At 39.6% G+C, this 21,830-nt stretch overlaps 1 protein-coding gene across 3 annotated transcripts in view; it reads right to left on the reverse strand.

Annotated features, from left to right (window-relative positions):
- LOC117145366 overlaps nt 1-21,830 on the reverse strand; it is a 58,972-nt gene that overhangs the window by 11,197 nt on the left and 25,945 nt on the right. Inside the window, exon 2 of one of the 3 annotated variants that reach the window (XM_033311001.1) lies at nt 9,098-9,136. The exons of the other annotated variants lie outside the window; for them this stretch is intronic. Within the exon in view, the coding sequence (XP_033166892.1) occupies nt 9,098-9,136 (39 nt within the window). The remainder of the gene's footprint in view (nt 1-9,097; nt 9,137-21,830) is intronic. 3 annotated transcript variants of the gene reach the window in all.

The following is a 21,830-nucleotide window of genomic DNA, read 5'->3' on the forward strand; positions in this document are numbered from 1 at the left end:
TTCTCTGCTGCTTCAAAACCCGGCTCATTGCAATTAAATTTGTATTTTTCCAGCTTCCATTTTGCCCAGATTTTCCCGTTTTTCCGTCCAACTGCTAACGACACTTCAGTCTGCGACGTTGGCTGAGAATTTATCACCTTTCGGGTCTCTTCTCGTTTGTCAACTTTATTCAATTTTGAAAACTGCACTGGCAGCGAGAAGAGATATGGCAACGAAAGGGGAGACCCGTCAAGCTGCCTTCACTTTCATCAAACTTCTGGCATTTGACGCCGTACTGGCTGCTTATTAAAAACTCAAACGCCCCTCGAGGAGAGCTTCTACGCTTCTTTTTGGCCCACTCCTCGTTTTACCCGCCAGCAGACACTTGGCTGTCGAGTCGAGTGCTGAAATATTGCAGCCTCTGTGGGGGATCCCCCGATTCCCAGGCCATTCCTGTCTGGATTGCCCCGTCTGCTGCTGTTTGTCATATTCCATTCCACAGTCGAGTGGCATTTTGACGGAAGGCGTGGAGGTGAAATGGGTGCACGGGAAAAATCTAAGGATCGGGGAAACCTGCGGACTCACCCACTAAGCTCATTATATAGGCAATTATATTCAAGTGATACCTATTGAAAACTAATGGTACGCACTTCAACTAAAAACAAAGTATTTAAATGCTACCTAATTTTTAAAAGTTTTGGGCTTCAGGACTTAAAATTAATCAATCAAGTATTTAATTTTATAGTCTTGCATTTAAAATACATTTATTTTTGGTAGCCGTTTGCTTTCAATTCTTATCTCATGCTTTATATGTATTGCTCGACTTAAAATTTCGTAATATTTATAACAATTTTTCTCAGTGCACTATCGTAAATTGGAGCAGAAGGAGCACACTTGATATCATATCAATGTGGAATGCTTTTATTTATTAGCTGCATGCGAAATTGACTCGACGAATACTGGGAAATACAGGCAAAAAATTTGCCAGTGATATGGAAATTCCAGTTAGAAGAGATTTGAAAATTGTTTGATATGAATTTTCCTCCGCATTTCGCGCTGCATACTTTCGGGGGTTTTCATATCAAATTGCGCATACGCCTCGTATGACGAGCGGAATTATTTTGAAAGGAATTATAGGAAAGGCAAATAAAAGTTGGCCAGATAAAACGCGCTTCGAACTTCAAAGCGGAAAGAAAAGTTTTGCATTGAAAAGTTTTTATGGTGAAAAATGCAAATACAGTACGCACTCGCGTAAATGTTTGGGTTCACTTGGGTAATTGTTGTTTACTCATTGTATGCATCGTGCCGTCTCTTACTTACGCACATCAGCCTTCTCTTTCTGCGGATTGTTACCTGCATTTGGCTTGATGCGTTTTGCTGCATATAAATTGTATTTGTTGAACTTTATAATGGCTATGAAGTTGATGTTTTTACGAAGCAATTTGCAACAACTTCTGTCTGTCTGCCTCCCTCTCTCACTCTCTCACTATCTCCCTCTCTCTTTCTCTCTTGTTATTTTCTTAGAGCCAAGCGCTTCGCACACGACTTTTGCCAAGTTTTCTTTTGGGGCTGGTCTCATAAATTTTTATTATGAATGCACATATTTTTCCCGGGTTCAGTTGCAATCTCTCATTGTTCTTGTCTCTTTTCCGCCGGCTATAACCGTCTCTTTCGCGCGGTGCTGGGGGCTCAGTTGGTGGCCGAGTTTGGTGCGGTTAATATGCATTTGGCAGCTATTATGGCATTCGACCATAAATTTTGCCCCGAAAATGATAACTTGTGTGGCATAGTTTAAATGGCCAAATAGCAATGGTTTCAATTTAATTTCATAGATACAATATTTGCTTAACATTCCCGGCCTCATCGAGCATTTATAATTTAATTAAATCATTTCCGCACCTTCGATGCAGCACACATCCACGCGTAATTTCCTTTGCACATGATTTCGACCTTATTTATGTTGTGCCTGGCTCAACATTTACGCAAATTTCCCAGGTGCCTTATTTTTCATTCATTCACAACAGCAACAGCCGTACTCGTAAAACCAAACAAGCCGAGCGTGCCTCGAAAAAGGCAGATTAAAGTCCTTTAAGGCCAACGGCGAATGAATTATAAATGATAAACCGACTGAACGGTGGCAACCTTTAACAGTTTCACCTCACATCTTCGGGGGGCCCTGAATCGTTTGGCTGGCATATGACCCTTGAGGGGCATATATACTTTACATATGTATGTATATATACTCGACTGCATATATTCATTCACTCCCTTGGTCATTTCCACTGAACTTTTGCACATATGCAGGGCGGTTTACCGAAATCTTTCCATATAAGTATTTGATGAGCAGAAAGGTTGTTCTTTTTAAAATTTGTGAAAGTGCAGTCATCATATGAAATATAAATTACAAAATAAATAAGAAATTAAAATTTAAAAAATGTATTTAATTGAATTGCCTCGAATTAAAATAGTTAAATGACTACAATTCATTTCTTTCCTCTCTTTTCAATATGTTATGGCTTCTCTCTGCCTTTCTGCCATTAAGCATGTTAATGCTGACCACGCCCACACACATGAGCATGGGGCGGAAGGTCACTGAGGCGTAAGGGTAGGCGGTGGCCCTGTCTCTCCGTCAGTTTGCTTGTCAGCTGCAGCACCAGGAAGCAACAACGAGGTGGCCCTTTTGTGGAACATCGAAACCTGCATTACAATGAACCTGCTGGGCACGCTGCCCCTGCCACGCCCCTCATTATCAAGGCGCCCGCCCTCATTTTGCCCCTTGTACAAATGAAGTTTGGCGCACCTTGCTGCCATTTGGCTGAAATCGAGCCACGGACAGGGATGCACATGCTGACCTCACCTCGTGCAACAATGGACACAGTGTGCCGCACCACGCCCACGATTTAATGCGGCCTTGTGGGAGGCAAAGAGCAATGGGCTGTAGGCATTCAGTTTGGAATGGGTCCATTTGTAGACTTTCACTTACGCCGAATGTCTATCTGTATCTGTCCGTTTTGAGTGACAGGAATGTTTGTTTTCGGGGGTAGGCACATAGGCAAGGAATATCCTGGAAGGATATCTGATGGAAATCTGCACAGAAAAGGGCTAAACGAAAGACGTGTCAAAATCACAAACGCATGTCGCTTCATTAGCATTTATATGGAAATTCAACAGAAGCTAATTAAAATTAAGCAAAAACAAGGCCTTTTACTCTACGAGTAACACGTATAAAAATAATTTGAAAAAAATTAAAAATTTGAGGCAAAAGAAAGTATGAATAGTGAAAACACCTTATTAGTGAGGTATATTTTGTTTTGCAATTATATCTGTATCTTTATGAAAAAAGTAACTGCAGCCTACTTGAGCAGCCAGCACTTGAAACTCTCATTAATTAGCCGGCTTTTCTGTTGGCAAAGAAAGTCTCAGCCATCCGGGACAACATAATGCTCCAGGGAGCCGCAGAGCGCCTTAATACCCCTATTCTCCCCACAACTATTTTGCAATTCAAAGTTGCGAAAAACCACAGCGGGCGCCAAAAGTTTACTTTGCGTCTAGATAAAACCACAGAAATACTTGCCAACAACTGCCTGCGATCTGCTCAGACCCCCTCTCGTTTCTCGGAAAATTTCGACCTGGACATGTCCAAAGGGCTCGGGGCTTTTCCAGGACACATGAGCGGAGCCGAGGGAAACTCACATGCAGCCAAAAAGTGTCAAATTTATGAACGGCTTGCTAAACAAATTTGAAACTGCAACGCCAAGGATGCAAATGGGTTGGGGTACTACCAGAATAAAAAGGGGTTGAAATCGGGGCCAAAGTTTAAAGCCAGCTTCTGGGCGAAAAAAAAATAGGAGGAACCGCAAAAAGTTTCAGCCTGGTCAGCAGTGCCCGGAAAAACCGCAAACTGCAAGAGAAAGGAGTGCAGCCAAAAACCGAAAATGAATTTTCAGTGTTGCCAACTTTCTGTGGGGAGGCACCTCGTGGGCGTTGCATGGCGAGTGGGCGTGGCCGAGTTACGCATATTATTTGTGCAACGCAACTCTGGACTCTGCAACCGAACGCCGGCGCTAAACGCTGGCCATAAATTCATTTAGTAAGGCAACATTGGTCATAAATTTCCAGGCTATCGATTGCATCGTGAACGTCCGACGTCCGAGGGCAGTGTAAAGGTTGTTGGGGCGAGGGGGGGCTGCCGGGAAAAACGGCAGCAGGAAAATAAAAACCAAAAGGCTACAAAAGCAGCCAAAGCCAAATGCCAGAGGCGATAAAATAGTTTATGCTTGCTGCTTATGTTTCTCGCAGGGAATATCTGTGCAATGGAAAATGAAGTTGTTGGTAAGGAAAAACATGGTACAGTAAAATGGGCAATACCATTTATATACCTTTAAACGTTGGAAACTCCTTAAATGTACAATACTACAAAAAAATGAATTTATTCATGATTGTTTATACTAATCATAAATATATATTTATATGAAGAAATTAAATATATCTTTAGAATACAAAAATACTGTGTTTAATTTTTCCTTGTCTCTGTTATCTAAACTTAGTTTGGCATCCTTTTCTTTCAGTTGTTTTCCTCAATAAATCACAGTTATGTTTTTCCTGCCAATCGAGCAAATCCAGTGGGAGTTTTTCACACTAGTCCAAAAATCATAACAAAACCAGCTGCACAAAAGCGCTTAAATTTAAGCGGAAACGGAAGTAGACTTACATTAAAAAAGCAATAGATGGCGCTAAAACTCATTGAAAATTCCATGCTTATAATAAATGTGGCAGCAATTAAATGTCAGCGAAATTAAAAAAAAAACATTGAATGTGCGACAGTTGTCTCCAATTTAAATTGCGACTTCAGGTCCCAGACTCATTATGACCTTTTTTGGGTTGCTGGCAAAACTTAATATTAATGACTTGCTGGGAAATTAATTTCTTCACTTGACTTTCACTCGTCGTCGGAGGGGAAAAAGGAGACGGTTTGGATGTTGCTCTGGTCTGACGTCTTCAGTTTCCCGATCCCATTTCCAAGTCCGTCTTTTTTTTTTTTCTCAACCCCAAGTGGGTCAACATTGATTTCCGTCAGTTGATGGCCAAAGAAGCTGTCCTGGCGATGGACGCAGCTCATAAATATTCCAAGCGGCACGCGCTGCCCGTTGAGCCACCTTCCCGCCTCCTTGTCAAAACCCCCCCTGCTCCAGCGCCTCTGCCCCCACCCCTCCCTTAAGACCGCCTTAAAAAAGTGGCAAAACGAGGCGACAAAGTTGCTCAACATCGATATGTTGGATTGAAAAGGGGCGGGGAAAATGCTTGGGGACGGCGGCACAACTGCAGAATCTGCTGCACTGATTGAAAATAAATAAATTTGTTCAGTTGATGGTCAAGATGGCCAGGAAAAAAAACGAAAATCTTGAATAAGTCTACGAGGGACCAAGAAAAGGAAATGCAAGCAATCGTTCTCAAGAAATCATCTCAATAAGTTGCGCGTACTTACAACGGAAAAATCTGTATCAATTGCTCTGAATGAAATAAAGTAGAAGTTTCTTGGGAATTATAAAAGTGATCCACAGACGATTTAATATAAGATTTAATTTTGCAAAATATTGTTTATTATAAAAATAAATCTAAACTGACTACAAAATCCAAACAACACCTTCAATTAAAATATGGTGTTACTAATGATTCTTAAATACTCAAAGCAAGTGCTTCTTGTGTGTGTTCAGTAAATAACATTTATTTATGTGTAATTCCTTGAAAATTATGTCCTTTTATGTGGGAACCTCTGCTACCGACGTAATTTTTGATTCTCTGCTCAATTTTTCACATCTTACGCATTTTCGTCGAATTTTCCATTTATGTTCATGCATTTCCTCGAATTTTGTGCTTTCTGGAGCACTTGTGGTTTTTCGCCGGGAATAAATGGTATTAAGTATTAACATCACTCACACTTTTGACACTCACGAAAGATATTCAGTCGCAAGTGTTTGTCGTGCATATTTAATGATGTTTTATGGAAGTTATCAACTTGCCTTTGAGACGTTGCAATTTATTGATTTCGCCCGTGTTTTATTTAATTTCTTACTTTTTCATCGTTTTATCGGGCCATGACAGGCTTTTGGCTTGAATAAATGATGATGCTGTCGATGTTAAAGGGCTTAAAATTCACGACTGAGGGAGCATTAACATTTTGAAAGTTTCCCAAGAATTTTGCGGGCTCTTTGGGAATTTCAAATGGAAGGGGTAAGCTACAGAGTCAAACCCGATTGAGTTTGATTTTGTATTTTGGGTTCATTGGCTTTGCTTTGCTCTCATCTTGTGAACTTTAAATGAATCGTTTCTTCTTGACTTTCTTCTTGCGTAAGATTTTGATAATTTTCGGCTAAGTAATTTCATTAACAACGAAAAACTTTCAATTGACAGCTGATAAGGGAAACTCTTTTCTCGATTTTCCCTCCCCCAAATATTGTCAACCGTTTTTCAAGACCAAGCTTCTCCAGCAGCTTCTTATCAGAGGGATATTGTGTCGAGAGGGAGATACAAACATACATATGTGCATATATCCCCAGTTTATCGTTCATTAAACCCTGTGAGTGGTGAACAAGTGCCCGTGTCTGTTTTTCCTATCTATTTCCCAGCACCAACACTTTGAACTCTGTCTGTGGTTTGCGCCGTGAAATTTTCTTTGAGTTTTCCCGGTTGGATTACTGCTGATGCTGTTACCCTTTCTTCCTGCTATTCACAGATTTACAATTACATGCTCCTCGTTGAATGCAGCTCGCATTCCCCCTCCCCTCACCGCCCTGCCGCTTTTCCCTTGTAGCTGCCGCTTTTCCCACTCTAATGGGGGCTAATGAACTGTGGTTGCGGGCTGGGTGGGGAAATTGTAGCTGGGGGCGGAACCCAGAACAGGTAGATTTGTGTGTACACTAATGTAATTAGTGAAGTGATGATGATACGTCTAATTCAATTGTGGATATATCCTCGGGTTATCGAAGTCGGGGGAGGTGCAGCAATAACCATAATAATTGATGAAGTATAAAGAAAATAAGAAATAGGTTTTTAATAAGTAAAATGAAAAAATCCATTTCGGATCACATATTCGAATATTTTTCTAAGCCATTACAAACGAACTGGCATAATATTTATTGTACGAGCAAAATAATAAATCAAAAAGCCGCTTTAAACCTCTTTTATTGATGTTTTCGCTCTTTAACAAATGCTCACGTCAGCCAAATGAGAACTTAGAAAGGCTGTAATGGAAATTGAAATAAAGCAATTTAAATTCCGTGCTGGCAGCAATAAAATCTGCCGCACATCCATAAGCATTTAATAATTAATCTTTGTTGTGCAAATGTTTGCATTAAATTAAAATGGCATGCGAATGCATAAAATTCATAGAGGCAAATCTGAACAATTGAAAGCCGAGCCGTTACGAGCTTTTTGCGGATAGCAAATTCAATTTGATGTTTGGATGTTCGGACGACATTTAAATATTTGTTCCGAATATTTTCGCTGATATTTAATTATTTTTTTGGTGCGCATTTATTGCCGCACATATTTTAAGCGTATTTTTAGAATAGAACCGACAAAATCCGATTGTTTCGCGGGGCTTTGGGTTTATTTATTTTTTTTGCGGGTCAAAACAAATGGCATTTACTGCCATCTATGCGTATTTAGGTTCACTGTGGTTTGTTGACGGGTCATTTGGGTCACTCTCTTTGGGAAAAACAACTATTTATCCCAAATAGATGTGGGTCACAGGGTAAGTAATGTTAGCAATCGTAGGATATGGCCCAGACCCAAAGACATTCGCCAGTCAAATCAGCGTCAAGTTCGCGAGCCAACGTTTCAATTAAACTAAGTTCGCCGCGAATGATTCAGACCATAAGACTGTCGGCAGACGGGAGCCAGACAAGTCACGTTTTCTTTTTCCAGCGCCAAGAGCTATATATGGAAATGAGTTGGTCGGGGGTACATGCATACCCTACATGGAAGCGGATCGATCGTGAATTTTCCACTGGCTTTGAGCCAGTGTTGAAGAGCGGAAGTGATGTCGAATATCTGGCGAACAAAGATGACTACTAGATCCAAAAACCAAAAATAAAAAAAATCAATAATCAAGCTTCTTGGAATATACCATTTGGAATTTATATTAATTTTTAATATTATTAATCTCTAGTTTCATTATTGAACTGTAAACCCAAACTAAATATTCCCTAGAGCATACACATCTCCAGCATAGATTTTCCACCCATTTTCCGATGATTTTGCATGGCAGTCGGCGGCAGTCGACGCCAGTTTTTAATTGAATATTCAATGCACAGACTTTACATCGGCATGGCGCATATCGAATTGATGGACAGGCCTCCGGTGGGTGCGCTACTCTCGATGACAGCCATGGATTGGAGTGGTCGAGTGGGCACCGGGGAACAAATAGAGATCCGTTCTCTATTCAGTGTGTAAATATTTGCGAAACGATTGCAGATGCAGCCGGAGATGGGGATTGTGGACTGGGGATTTTTGAGCTGGCGACTGGCAACTGGGGACTGGGAATCTTGTTGTTGATGGTTGACCAACAAATTGGTCACGATCGTTAAGCAAGACGCCTATTGTAATTGTTCGGAATCGGAATCGTTTGCAGGTCATCCACCCGGTGCTCACCAGATGCATTTACGACTTCGTTCATATAGACGATCGCCACGATGATGGGGGCGTATGTGGTATATGGCAAGTTCAATGCAACGGAAGTGCCGGCAATTGTCAGGAGTGGTTGCACTGTGGTTTCGGTTCAATTTGCGTGTCTATACTTTACATGACACATAAGGACAGATCGACAGGCAGTTTTCATGTAATTCACTATATTTAAAATGAACACACAATGGCTTTGTGTTTTAATAACTATTAGTTAGGAAAACACTAGATATAACAAAACCTCAACAGTAGAAAATGCATAAACTGCTCTAGATAAATCGGTGGCATACCGAACTAAGTGTATATTAAGGGAAATGTGTATATAAAGTAATGATGTTTATTAAAGATAGCTGGTGCATCCCCTATTATTTTGGCCACGACTGTTTACCGCGGAAACCGACATGTGGGTGGGTTTTATGTTGGTGGCGGTACTTACATGGCCATCGTTGTCTTCTAATGTCTTTGCAGCACTTACCTGCAACAAAAAGAGGAGGGGAGAAAATTATTGCAGTTGCACTCGAGTTGGGTTCAGAAGTTTCGCCAGTGGGCGGATCGAAACAAAGTTGCAATTGTCTAAGTCAGAGTTCTGTAGCATTTCTGCCACTTGCTAATGTGAGGCAGCCATTCAACCATTCAGCCATTCGGGGCTGGCCAAAGTTTCCGCTCGCTTATAGGAGGTTATAAAAATAGTTACAGCCAGTAGTTAAGCCCGCAGACAAAACACTGTTGCCCAACAAGCTTTGGGGAGTGTTTTGCCAACATGATGTTTGAATTGGTGGCAGATGGAGTACGGAAATACTTGAAAAAGTGCACTCGAGACTAGGCATATTATCAAGTTCATGTGAGAAGCTCTCGAAATGAAGGCCAATCGATTGCAAGTTGGTGAATTAATGTAGGTAATCAAATAAACTAGTCTCAAATGTATTTTACCTTTGTATACCAGCTTTAGAGCAAATTAAATGTTATAGATAGATTATTAATGCATTGGCGAAACCATTTAACACTTGCTGCAAAAAGTATCCATTCCCATGTAATTTATTTTCATTACACATCAAATTCAGCGCATAAGCGGATAATCTTTTTTTTACAAAACATTACACTTGCAACCCAAAACTTGGGTTGAATGCAATTATTTTCTCTTTTTGTTATGCCTTTTGAAAACTCCCCACAGACATAATCAGCTCATATGCAAACATTGCAGAAACCAAACAATAAATCGTGTGTGGGAGTGCCTTGCTAGCCGACTCGTTCTGCTCCTCTACTGCCATCTCATTCGGTTAGTGCGTGTGCGTCGCTTCTGCAACCTGCAACTTGTTGAGTCACTTGGGTGTTTAGTATTCAAGTGTCGGCCTCCAATGGATAACGAGCCATCAATCATCGGTCGAACTACCAGCCAAAGCAGACCATCTAACAAAATCAACCGAGACTTGTCTGTCTGTCCTGCGGCAACATGTTGCCCATGGGCAGCTACAATGTTGCTGGGAGGATCGAGATGATGAATTGCAGGTCACTTAAAAACTAGACATTACTCTTGCTTAATCAGTCTAAAATATATTTAACCATCAAGCCAGATAGCTACCTTATATTTAAAAATCATTTTGCAATTGTAAATCAAACTTAATACCATACATTTTGATTGCCTTCAATCGATCGACTCCGCTGCTATCTCTGAATTTCAGTCTTATGACAAGTGAAACTGCTAAGCTGAAGTCAATGTAATGTATAATATTAAATTGGCAAAAATCCCATGGCGTACATATACTTTCTGTGTTGCATGTTGCTGTGGTGCAACTTTCACGCAAACAATTCCGTCGACAAGCATTTAAACTCCTTGTTGCAAGCAAAAAAGTCAACATTGCTGTGGGTGGTCCGCAGCCTTGCCATTGCACAGTGCGCAATTGAAATAGTTTTCAATCAACAAAAGTCAATTAATACGCTATAAACGCCACCAACACATGTCGCTCCAATTTTCGCTTGGTTTTTCCGCTAAATGATTTTTAATTGCTCAGACAATCGCGAAACAGCTGGCAAAAAAATCCTAGACAATTGGCCAACAACGAAATGAACAAAAAGAGCTGCATTGGCTAATTGCTAGCTCGATTTGTACCAACTTGATTTATTTTAGTTAAGATAGAGCTGCTTGTATAGCTTTGCAGTCGTTTTAAAGACATCAAGGGGGGTCGGTGATTCATGAAAAATAACATTTACATTTTCTGTGCTTAGTTTTCTTAGGCGGCAAGGCAAGAATTCTATAACTGACATTTTAAACAATTTGTGTCAATTGCTTCTCTTATTCGATGAATATTTTAGCTGCTGCTTTAGGGGTTTTCCAACACGTTGTCTTCATAAATTTAAATTGAATGACTCCATCGTGTTTTCCCAGCTTTGGCAAATTATTCCCTCAATTTGGGAGTCATTGGTGTCAACTGCAGTTGAATAATGCTCGTATAAATTATTCAAAATTCGTTTAGAAAGTGCGTGCCTGGTAACGCCTCCAATTTGGTTTAACTGGGTGCCAAGCCCCAAAATCACCTTAAATAATTCCCTTCACACCAAACGAATTATGTAAAAGCGACAGAGCTATTACAACCACTTCACTGAACACCCTACTTCTCTGTCCCGTTTTTCTCTAGAGAAACTGTGGAAGGATTCCATTCCCCATTCATTTTTTTTTTTTTCGATGGGGATGTGGGCACGCGACAATTAGCACTCCATTGACACATGTGCGACAAATGCGGAGAATTGGTGAAAGGGGAGAGAGAAAGAGATGGGTAGAGAGCCAGCGAAAGAGACGGGGAGATAATCCCACCCTGTTTGCGTGTTGCTTACCGAGAAATGGAGCATTTTATGCTCCAATAAAAATAATTAAGTGGCGTAATTGATAATGACTTTTTTTCCTCCGTTGTTTTCTGTTTGGTGTGCCTTTTATTTTTCATGTCATAATTTTGTGAATTTATGGCATCATTTTAAACAGCGTCACCAGTGTATTTTTTTGTTCACTTCTTTATTATTTTTGTGCGGCGTCAGAAGCGTGTCAATTTTATAATCGATTCGATAAGCGCGGCAAGTGAGTTTCGGGCGGAAGTGTGGATGCAAATGAGCTATCAGCTAATTATGAATGTTTGTCGCTGGCGTCGAATGAAAGTGCAAGTGATAGGGCAATTTCCAAAGTGTCACCAAAGATCAGAGTGATGCAAATGAATTTCCAAGTGACGAACGAGTTTTTGTTCAATTCAAATGTGGTTCGGAATGCGTGAATTCAATTAGTACACATATCTGACATGCAAATGGTTTATTTTTAAAGGCAATTAAATTATATTCAAAATTAGTGTTCACATTTTAATGAATATTGAAGCAAGCTTAAAGTAGTAAGAAACCTTTCAGTATTATCAACTACATAAAGTTAAATGACCAAATGACCATGCACGTAATAGCTGGGTGTATTTTATGTGATAAATGTTTAAAGTCTCTAACTTGAAATGCGAATGCAAAGCTTCCATTGCTGCAACTCAAGTTTGTCGGCTGTTGAAATCTTTTGCAACGCACTGTGTGCCTTTAATTTATGTTGTGTTGGCCAGAAATCTTTATTTACGCTCTCAATATTGGCAACTTCAACAAGCCCATAGATCACTATAATGGCATTCGGTCCGTGCACTCCGTCTCTTTCTGTGCGCTATTGTGCGTCTCTCTCTCAACGGTTCTTACTTAGAGTGCTCCGTCTCTCTCCCTCTCTCTATTTCTCCCCCGGTTTTAGCCATCAATGAAGGCCGCCTTTTTCACTTTGGTAGGCAGTCGTGCGGGGGCGGTGGGCGTGGCAAAAGTTCAACGGTTCGACGGAGCACTTGATACTTTTTATGTTCCCGTTGTCATTGCACGTTGCACTCTCCGCTTGTCAATGGCAGTGCTTGAACAAGTTTTTTCTTTGCCCAGCATTTTTTATCCATTATTCGATTTTTTCGAACTTGACTAGTCGGTGTGTGCACAACTGTACAACAAACAGGAATCGCGCTGGGAATTGTTGATGCACTCGAGATACTCGAACTTGCAAAAAGGAAAAGTGAATCAGGATGGCAGCCGGGCGGAAATCCAACTAAATCAATGTTGAAGTCCGATGATGAAGTCGAGCAGAACTGAGGTAAAAATGGCAAGAGGTGCCGAACTCGAATTGAGAGCAAATTTGGTAGTAAGTGTAGAGAGTTTTTAAATAAATTCGATAGCAAACATAAACAAATTCATTTAATTAGTTAAAATTCAATTAAAATTGGAAATTGTTCGGCTTTATAGCACAGTAATAAGAAAAAATAGGTATTTTAGGGGACCAATTTTCAATAGGTTTTTGCACTGTTTGGCGCGAGGCGAAATATTAAATTAAAATAAATTAGAACTGATTTCGTTTGATATTTTTCCAGTGGCAAGTAAAAAACAAAAAATTAATTGAAATCTCTTTTTCCTTCCCCAATTCGTGAATCTCATTAATCGAATCGATTTAAATACCTATTAACAAACATTGCCGCTTCAAAAAGAGGAAACTGCAGCGAAGCCCACAACAAGTATCTTTTTGCTCTGAGGAGCGCCGCTTAATTTATTGAATGATTCCAATGACTGACAATAAATCTCGCTTCATTTCCCTCCCGAAACGGCAGGTCAAACGGACAAACACTAATTAGCAATGCCCACTTTCGGTTTCGATTGTATCAATGATTTATAAATGTATCTGGCGAGTGCATAACTTTTCCAGTGCCCACTCACTGTTTGATTTCATTTTCGTTTCCACTCTCATGGGTTGTAAATACTTGTGCTCAACTCGGATTTATGACAAGTGCTGCATGTGGCACTTTTATTTCTGCACTTTGTTTATTTTTCATTAATCTTATAGACGTTTTGAGAGGAAATCCCCTTCAATGCCGTGAAATCTACCAGTGTAACAAATATAACGAACACAGGCTGTAAAGGTCTTTTTATGACCTTTGTTGGGACTTAAGATCTTTAAAAATTGACTAATATCTAAAAAGTATTGTGTAAAGAGAGTACTACATAATGAAACTAAAACAAATAAACTTTGTAAGACTCTATAATAATATTTAATATTCGTTAACATTTGGAAAAGATCACATCAATGACAGTTGCACGCCATAAGCCCTGATCTCGTTCTTGTTGGATTGCCCATCCTATTATTATCATATCAAAAGTCAATGATATTCCACTCGATAGATGTTCATGTCCCACAGCTACTTAGACCACGATTTCCATCATGGGAGCAGCTGACCTCTACATATAGACACTCATCTCATCACCATAAGCCGAATCACGAACTCTGAACTCTGTCCCCTCCATTCCCATCCTTTGATCAATTAGAGGGCTTGAGACCTGCACTTGGCTCATGTCATATGCACTCTAAGCACTGCGAGAAATATTCAAGTAGTGTTGTGCAAAAAGTATCTTAATTTAACTGCATTTGAACCAAACTTATGAAACAATTTGGTTAGTTTTAAATCATTTTTGAAATGAACTTGGGCACTATTTAATTACAATCACCATTCTTTTTTCTAAGTGTGAACTAAAGTGGCGCCTTGAAATCAGAGGGGGATTGCTAGAGCGGGACAGAGAGGGAATTTCCATTAGAGACACGCAATGGGGAAAAGCGGAAAACTCTTTGCAGGGCTGAAAGGGAGGAGCGTTTCGAGCGCCGTCTATAATTTGTTTGAAGACACTGTGTGTGACACACTTCAAGTTGTCAGCATTTGATGGCTCACGGTGGCCACTCCCATGCCCCCTTTGGATGCCCCCCTCACGGACCCAATTAAGCAATTTGTGGTCGACCATCATGTGAAACACGCACACTGACCATTGGCATTCAGCAGACGAAAACCTCTAATCTTGGCCAGCTTTTTATTTGCCTTTAATGGCCAGGAAAAATTATATTCCAATTTAACTGGCGATAATAAACACAATTTTCACTTTGGGTCGCAACACTGGTTGACATTTTCTTTTATTTGACATTTTTTTATGTGATCGTTTGACTTCTGTGGCTAAGCATGAAAGTGGAGTTTTTATGGCCGTTTATTAGATAAGTAATAGTTTTTGGATATAAATGCCTTTTATGGGTTTTGGTTATGGGGTGGGAATATGGGTCAAAGATCTCGAAAGATATGAAATTTGATAGAGCTGTAAACCGAATTTCAACTGGATGGATAATTGATTGAATAGGATTATTATTAAAAGGGGTTGGGCTTTAAGAGAGAAAGTGATTGGTAATCAAATACTTATCAATTTATAAACTAATTCAGTTTTTTATTGAATATTATAGAATATATATATATTGTTTTCCCATACCTCCAATCCATTGAATTTGCACCATGTTCATTCAAAACTTTATGCGATTTCCCTGACATTTATGGGTTCTTACTTAACAAAATCCACTCAGCCACTTTGGCGATTCGAGCTGAGAGCTCTAACTTGAACTCAACCTGCTAGTGGCACTCAGAAGTCTGCTCGCAATTTATGGTTGGTTCTACTTAGCACAAGTCAGAAATAAAGCTGTCATAAATTTGGTCGAAATATGACCTACAAATTGCCAAGGGGCGGATAATAATTTATTAGAGGGGACGGCGCGGAGTGGCTTGGCCAGATGATTTAATTAGGCTGAGAATTAAAAACACGACCTAGGCGCCAAGAGCAAAAGTAGAGAAAAATGCACAAGGCATGATAACAAGTTTATCCGACAGAAACAAGACAAGTAGTCAACATGTGGTGCAGAGTTCAGAGCAGGCCACCCATCAACGGCCTGTCAGCCAGTCATCTTGTGGATCATCATCACTAGCTGGTTGGTGTTTCGCCTTTGCAGCAGACATAAATTCAGTTAGCTGAGCTGCATACGAAAGTATCTGGCAGATAGTATCTTTCTTGCTCGATTCGTTAGGGGGCAACATTGTGCGGTTGACTAAACGACTGACAGTCGGAATGAGTGTTGGAATGCCCGACTGAATGACTCAATGCGTGTGCACTTGGTCACTGCCACTGTAGGGTGTACATCTGCAGCTTCAGCTCCGGTTATCCGTGTATCTGTGTATCTATCGGATGCAATCTGTGAATCGCCGCTGGCAACTCAAACATTGTTTCCACTCTCTCCCTTTCTCTTTCTCTATCCCCATCTCTTCGATCGCCCGCATATTCAATCAGTTTATGTCAGTCGAAAGATTTGACGAGGGCTTCGTGTTTCATTTTTCGTTTTTGTCGCTTTTCGGTAGTCAATTAAATTTCCCAGAAATTCAATAACCAAATCCAATGCTATTAAGAAAAGGGCAACTTGTCACCGAGCAGTTTTGTTAGTCAGGAAAACTAGTGGTGGTGATGCGATCTCCAAAGTTGGGGTACAAGAAATTAAACTTAAATTCACGGAATTCCTGGAAATCGATTTAAATGTAATTAATTCTTATTAATCATTTAAAAATGAAGATTTTCTAAAGGAAACACGAGTTTGGATTTTTTTATAAAATTTATAAAGTTATTTATAAATTTTCAACTAAATGGTTTCTCATTATTTATTAACCAATATTGAAAATTCGAACTTAAATGTTTGGCCAATAAGCACCATGAAGATGAATTGTTTTCTTCCTTTTCCATAGTCGGCAACTTTTTCCGCCTAAGCTCATTAATAATATTACTTTCCAGCTCAGCTACCTTTTTCAAATTTGCATGGGCTGGCTTGGGAAATTGTTTGATTTTTCTCCGGGATGTGTCTCCTCAACCAGAAGAATCGGAGAACCCTCGGCGATGAATGATGTCTCGATTCTCGATTGGGTTCGTTTGGTTGCTCGACATGCACATTGTTGGGCTTCATTAACTTTTGCTGGGCGATTGAGACATTTGCACTCGATTGGTACATTCGAAGAGCAATCGTCAGCTAGGCATATTTAATGGCTTGCCAAACAATTTTTTCATAGCTTTTTTTGGGTGAAGTTTTCCGTTTGGTCTTGCTCGACCTTTCGGGCTTTCCACTTTTGGTGTGGAAAAATTCTATTCTTTTTACTTGGGACTTTTCGATTGCTTGCTCGAATTTTTTTCTAGCCATTGCTTACTCGGCCAAAGTTCTTTGTTTACTATTTCCAGAGCCGTACAATTGGTTTTCACCTCGAGTGTTTATTGCAAGTAAAAAGTGGCACTTGCACTTGGAAACAGCTGGTGCAGTAACGTAAAGTGCAGGAAGGGAAAAACGTGAGTGCAGGTGGACATTGGGTCGATGAACTTAAGTCAATGCAAATGGAACTTATTCGTTTCAAGGTGGAATTTACAAACTAAGGTAAACAAGATGGGAAAAACAACACAGATCGAATAATCATATTTATATCTGTAGGTATACATATAAGTATGTATTTATAAACAAATCCTGAAAAGCTTAAGAAGTTTTGTAATTCCTATGAAAAATATAAATAAGGGTTCATTGATCTAGTAACAGTAATATAGAAATTTTCATAATATTAATCTTTATGTGACATTATTGGATAATCACAGTGTACAGTAATAAATAACTTTTGTTTGACGGAATTTCCTAGAAATATTAAATAATTTTTTATTAATGATTTTATTATGTATTTTATTATTTAATTTGTATAATTTCTCAATTTACATGTTTTAAACTCTCCCCTTTCAAGCTGAAAAGGGGCCATTTCCATTAATCTTCTTCATTTCTAAATCCCTTTATCCGATGTCACCGCATTTGAGGTCGAACAATGGCAGTATTTATACAAAAAATTATACAATTATTTCCACCCTATCCCCCGCTATTGAACAACATTTTGATGATGTCTTAGATGTGTAAACACAAATCAATTGGTGCGGGGACCGTAACAAATTTGTGTGTGTGTTTGTTGCCAACGAAAGCAAAGAAAGGCCTACAAAGCGAGTTGCAAACGTCAAGACCACCAACATTCGAGGCGACTCCAACGTGATTAATGGCCCAATCCCGCACGGGAGAGTAAGGAAAAGCGAGTATTATATCTTTTTGGGGGAAAAATTGAAAAGCCAATCGCATTGGGGCGACTTTTCGGTGCTCGTATTGAAATTGCCGGCAAAACAAAACAGCACCAAACAAATGATGTGTCAGTGGTGCCGCTCAAATTCGACAAGGCAATCAAAATGAAGTTACCTCCAATTCAGAGGAGTCATCAATCACCAGAAGTCCACGAGAGCACCCAGTAATTGGAGTAAAAAGAAAGAAAGCGGTGTAAAAAACCGAGAACAACCAAAACGATTTAAAATAAATTAAAAGTAGTAGGAACTAAAGGGGATAGATGGATACATTTGGAGCCCTGGCGTTGGGGCACTACAATGTTTAATTAGTTTGCAGAACAAAGGCCTCGGGGAGAGATATATAAGTATAACCTCCAATGGCTGTTGTTTGTCTTAACAAAGTGTCGGAAAGTTCAGTTCAGTTTAATTAAAGCCACAAGCCGACGAGATACTATGTGAGCATGGCTGACCAGCGAGAGTGTGAAAGCACCAACGATGTACAGTAGTCACTCGAATGTATTGCCTAATTTGCATTTGCCTTGCAATCAATCTTTCAAATTTCATGCAATTTTCAGTGGGTATAATCGCATTATCCCAGGATGCACTGTAGTCTGCGTGTGAATCCAATGACTTTGCATTCTAAACAAAAGCAGTGCAAACAATTTTTGCCATCATTGGCTTCTGAACGTTGAGATGTGAAATGGGGAAAATAAATGGGGAAATGCAGAGTGGGCGGGGCAGGGGGCAGACTCCTTCAGGCCAGACTGTTTGAAGCCCTTCCACAATAAATACAAGCAACTCAACCGAACAGGACTTCCCCTCCTCAACTGGCAAATAATTAAAATTGTGAGCAAACCTAAAAAATACACAAAAGCGTGCCAGAAAATAAACCAACAGAATATGGCACAAAAATTGTGAGGAAAACATAAACACAAATTAAATGCAAAGCGGGCGCAGTGAGAAAAATAGCAAAAATGAAAGAAAAAAAAAACGGGAACGCCAAATAAAATAGCGAAAAACAAAAATTTTATTCTGCTCATGCCAAGCACGAAACAAGAAAAATGAAAAATGGAAAATCAAAAAGGAAAAAGGAAATGCGGAGTCGGAGGTATGTTGCTAAGTTGCTGAGGCCGCGGGCGAAATTTTTGTGGGAAAGCGACGGGGCGGTGGGCGTGGTCGTCGCACAAATTTTTAGTTAATTAAAACTAAAAGTGAAAATGCGCAAATTGCGGGTAATAAAAGCGCTTAAAGCGACACAAGGGACACCAGAGGGTAAAATGGAAAATTCGGCGGGGGCCAAAAAGAAGCGGGCAATGATGACAAAATACAAATAACGATATACATCCCAAGAGAAAATGAAACCGTGGGAGAAAAAAGTAAAATAGGATAGAAAATGTACCGTTTTCAAACAATATACCAAAGAAAGTCTCCAATGAACTTGATTTTATTGGTTTGTATAAACACTACTTAAGTACCAAGTACCACTTTATTTTCACAGTGCACGGAAAACGGACATCTAGTAAAATAAATAGGGAAATATGCAGGCTGCTGTAGACACAAGATGTAAAAAGCCAAATAATGTAAAATAAAACGGGGACAAAAAACAAATGCAATTTACAATGCTAACACACAAATTGGTTGAGGAACTGTAGGAAAAAAATTAAGGAAAAGCGCCTACGAAAGAGGAAAACAGCACCGTTGTACTAAAAAACGGACTGCATAAATGGGAAAGAAGGAGCTGCAAAGGAAAAACCTGTGCGAAACTAGTGCCATGCTAAAAAGGAAAAATGCTGGAAAATGCGTATATAGGGTATAGGGGTTGGGAAATGCGGCCTCGCTTTGTTTAGTCGCTGAAAAGCTGGACAGCTGGGCACAACACAATGGTGGGGAAAATGGGGAAAACTGGGAAAATGTGCGAAATGAGGCGCCGCAAAAAACAAACCGACTATTTAACAAAAGGCAGAATGCAGGCAAAAAACGAAGAGGGTTCTTTGTTGTGTTTAAGGTGACAATGAATTAGCAGGACTACAATGGGATGCCGTTCCTCAAAAACAAGGGATGCCAAAATTTTCGCACTCAAAGGATGATATACGATCTGCTGAGCTTCAGAAAGAACCGGTTTTGTTTTATACAACATTAAATTCCATTCCATAAAGTTATGTAATAAATAAATCTAGTGTTAGGACTTCAATAAAGGATATATATAAGCATTACTATATAGACATGCTCATATCAAATGTTGTTTTTAGAATGTTGAATGAAAATTTGTTTACGCCAAAAAATCCGTTCGTAACGTTCCATCTCGTTACATTAGTCTAGAAAATGCAAGAATACAGGAATTGTTTATATCCAAATACTTTTGGACACTGCGTTTCAGTCTCTTTCTTTGGTTTTTCCCCCTCGGGAAAATCTTGACACGGGAGTGCAGCCATGCTGAATTTTCATTCATTGCTTTAGCCATGCTTTTTGCTGACCAGCTGAATGAAAATGTGAAAAGCGTGCAATGCTAACAAAATGCAGATTAAGTCAACAACTTTGGTGTTGAAAAAAATTGGGAGGGATTTTGGTGGTCGGATTTTCTTTCGTTTCCTGCACAATGGATACTATCTTGAAAGGTTTTTTTTTTTTTTTAATTGCTGGCAATTCTCCTGCCGGCTTGGAATTTTATTTTTGTTCCAGTTTTCTCATTTTTACTTCGCTTTTTTCGCTCTCTTTTGCATGACAATTAGGTGCAAATGAGTTAAAACGCATGGCGCTGGGGAATCCATGCCCCTTTATCCTAACAAATTGTTACAATGGGAATTGACCTCCCTTCTTTACTTTCATCTACACTTCAAAAATTTCCATCAAATTCATAAAAAATGGAGCAAATTTTCCCTGTTTTTCCATGTTTTTTTCAACTGCACTTGTCGGCCAAAAAAGTGTTTCTCTAAAGAAGGGGTGTCCACATAATAATTTTTCTAAAAATAAAGTATTATGGAGCAGAAAAATGAGCACTGCTAGTGGAAATTATGAAAAATGCCAAGTTAAGTGGCTGAACCGAAAAAAAATCATCATTAAAAATTAGCTGCACTAATTTGTGTGAAAATTGGGTCACAAAGCGTGGGGAAGGGGGCGCGTGGGGGCCTGCATTTGGCAAACGGGGGCGTGGCAGGGGGCGGCCAAGTCAATGAAGCCACAAACGTTTAATTGTTTTAATGCTTTGAATTAATTGAATGTGCAAGAGGCAGTGCCTTCAATTTTCCCCACAGAAGCTGCAGCTGCGTTTGTTTACGCCCGCCAAAATGTTTGAAGTGGCTCCCGAGGAAAATCCGCTGGGTGGAGCAGGGCGGGTGGAAAATCCGGGGGTGGGGTAGGCAGTGGTGTGTCGTGGGTGGGGTGGGTTGGTTGCTGCCAGTGAAGCAGAACGAATTCGAGCTAATCGACTGATTGCAAAAGTTGCAGCAACCATACAGGAAAGGCGAGGGGAAACGGAAAAGTGGCAGGGAAATGGGAATACGTTGGAGAAGTGAAAGTGTTGGGAATCGATTTGAAAAGCAAATAAAACTGACTGCTGGCTGTTTAAGCCAAAGGCGCCAAATAAAAGTGGGTGGCAGAACAGGGAAAAGCGGAAAATATATAGAAGACGTAGTGAAGTACCGACGAGTGTATCTATGCACTTTAGAGAGGCCAAGAAATCGAGAAGTCGGAGATAAAAGAAGTCCCACACTCGCTGTTATAATTAGATGCAATAATTGTTTATGCCCCAAATGTGAGTTAGCACATCGTTAATACAGCCGGGGAAATTCAGAAAAAGAATCTAATTTAAAGTGGTAAAGCTAAGCGAACCAAAAACGATAAATTCAAAATAATATGCTGATAATTTCGATTGTATATCTCTCGAAAAATGTTACTAATTTATGGGCATGCAGTTGTTGTTGATGCAGATAATAGATTAATCATGAATTAAAATTCGGATAAAAGAAGTATATTAGGTTAAATTTATTATGAGATTATAGCACCAATTTTTTTTGTTAAAATTGTACATGTTTTTAGTTCAAATTTATGTTTAAACAAGAATGTAGCATAAATCATTTTGTTGTGATAAATGAGAGCGTTATATGACGTACTTTTTGGTTAAAATCAAATTCATTTGTATGCTGTCTTCAAGTTCAGTTCTT

The sequence above is a fragment of the Drosophila mauritiana genome, chromosome 2L (genome assembly GCF_004382145.1).
Source record: "Drosophila mauritiana strain mau12 chromosome 2L, ASM438214v1, whole genome shotgun sequence".
Taxonomy (NCBI): Eukaryota; Metazoa; Arthropoda; class Insecta; order Diptera; family Drosophilidae; genus Drosophila; species Drosophila mauritiana.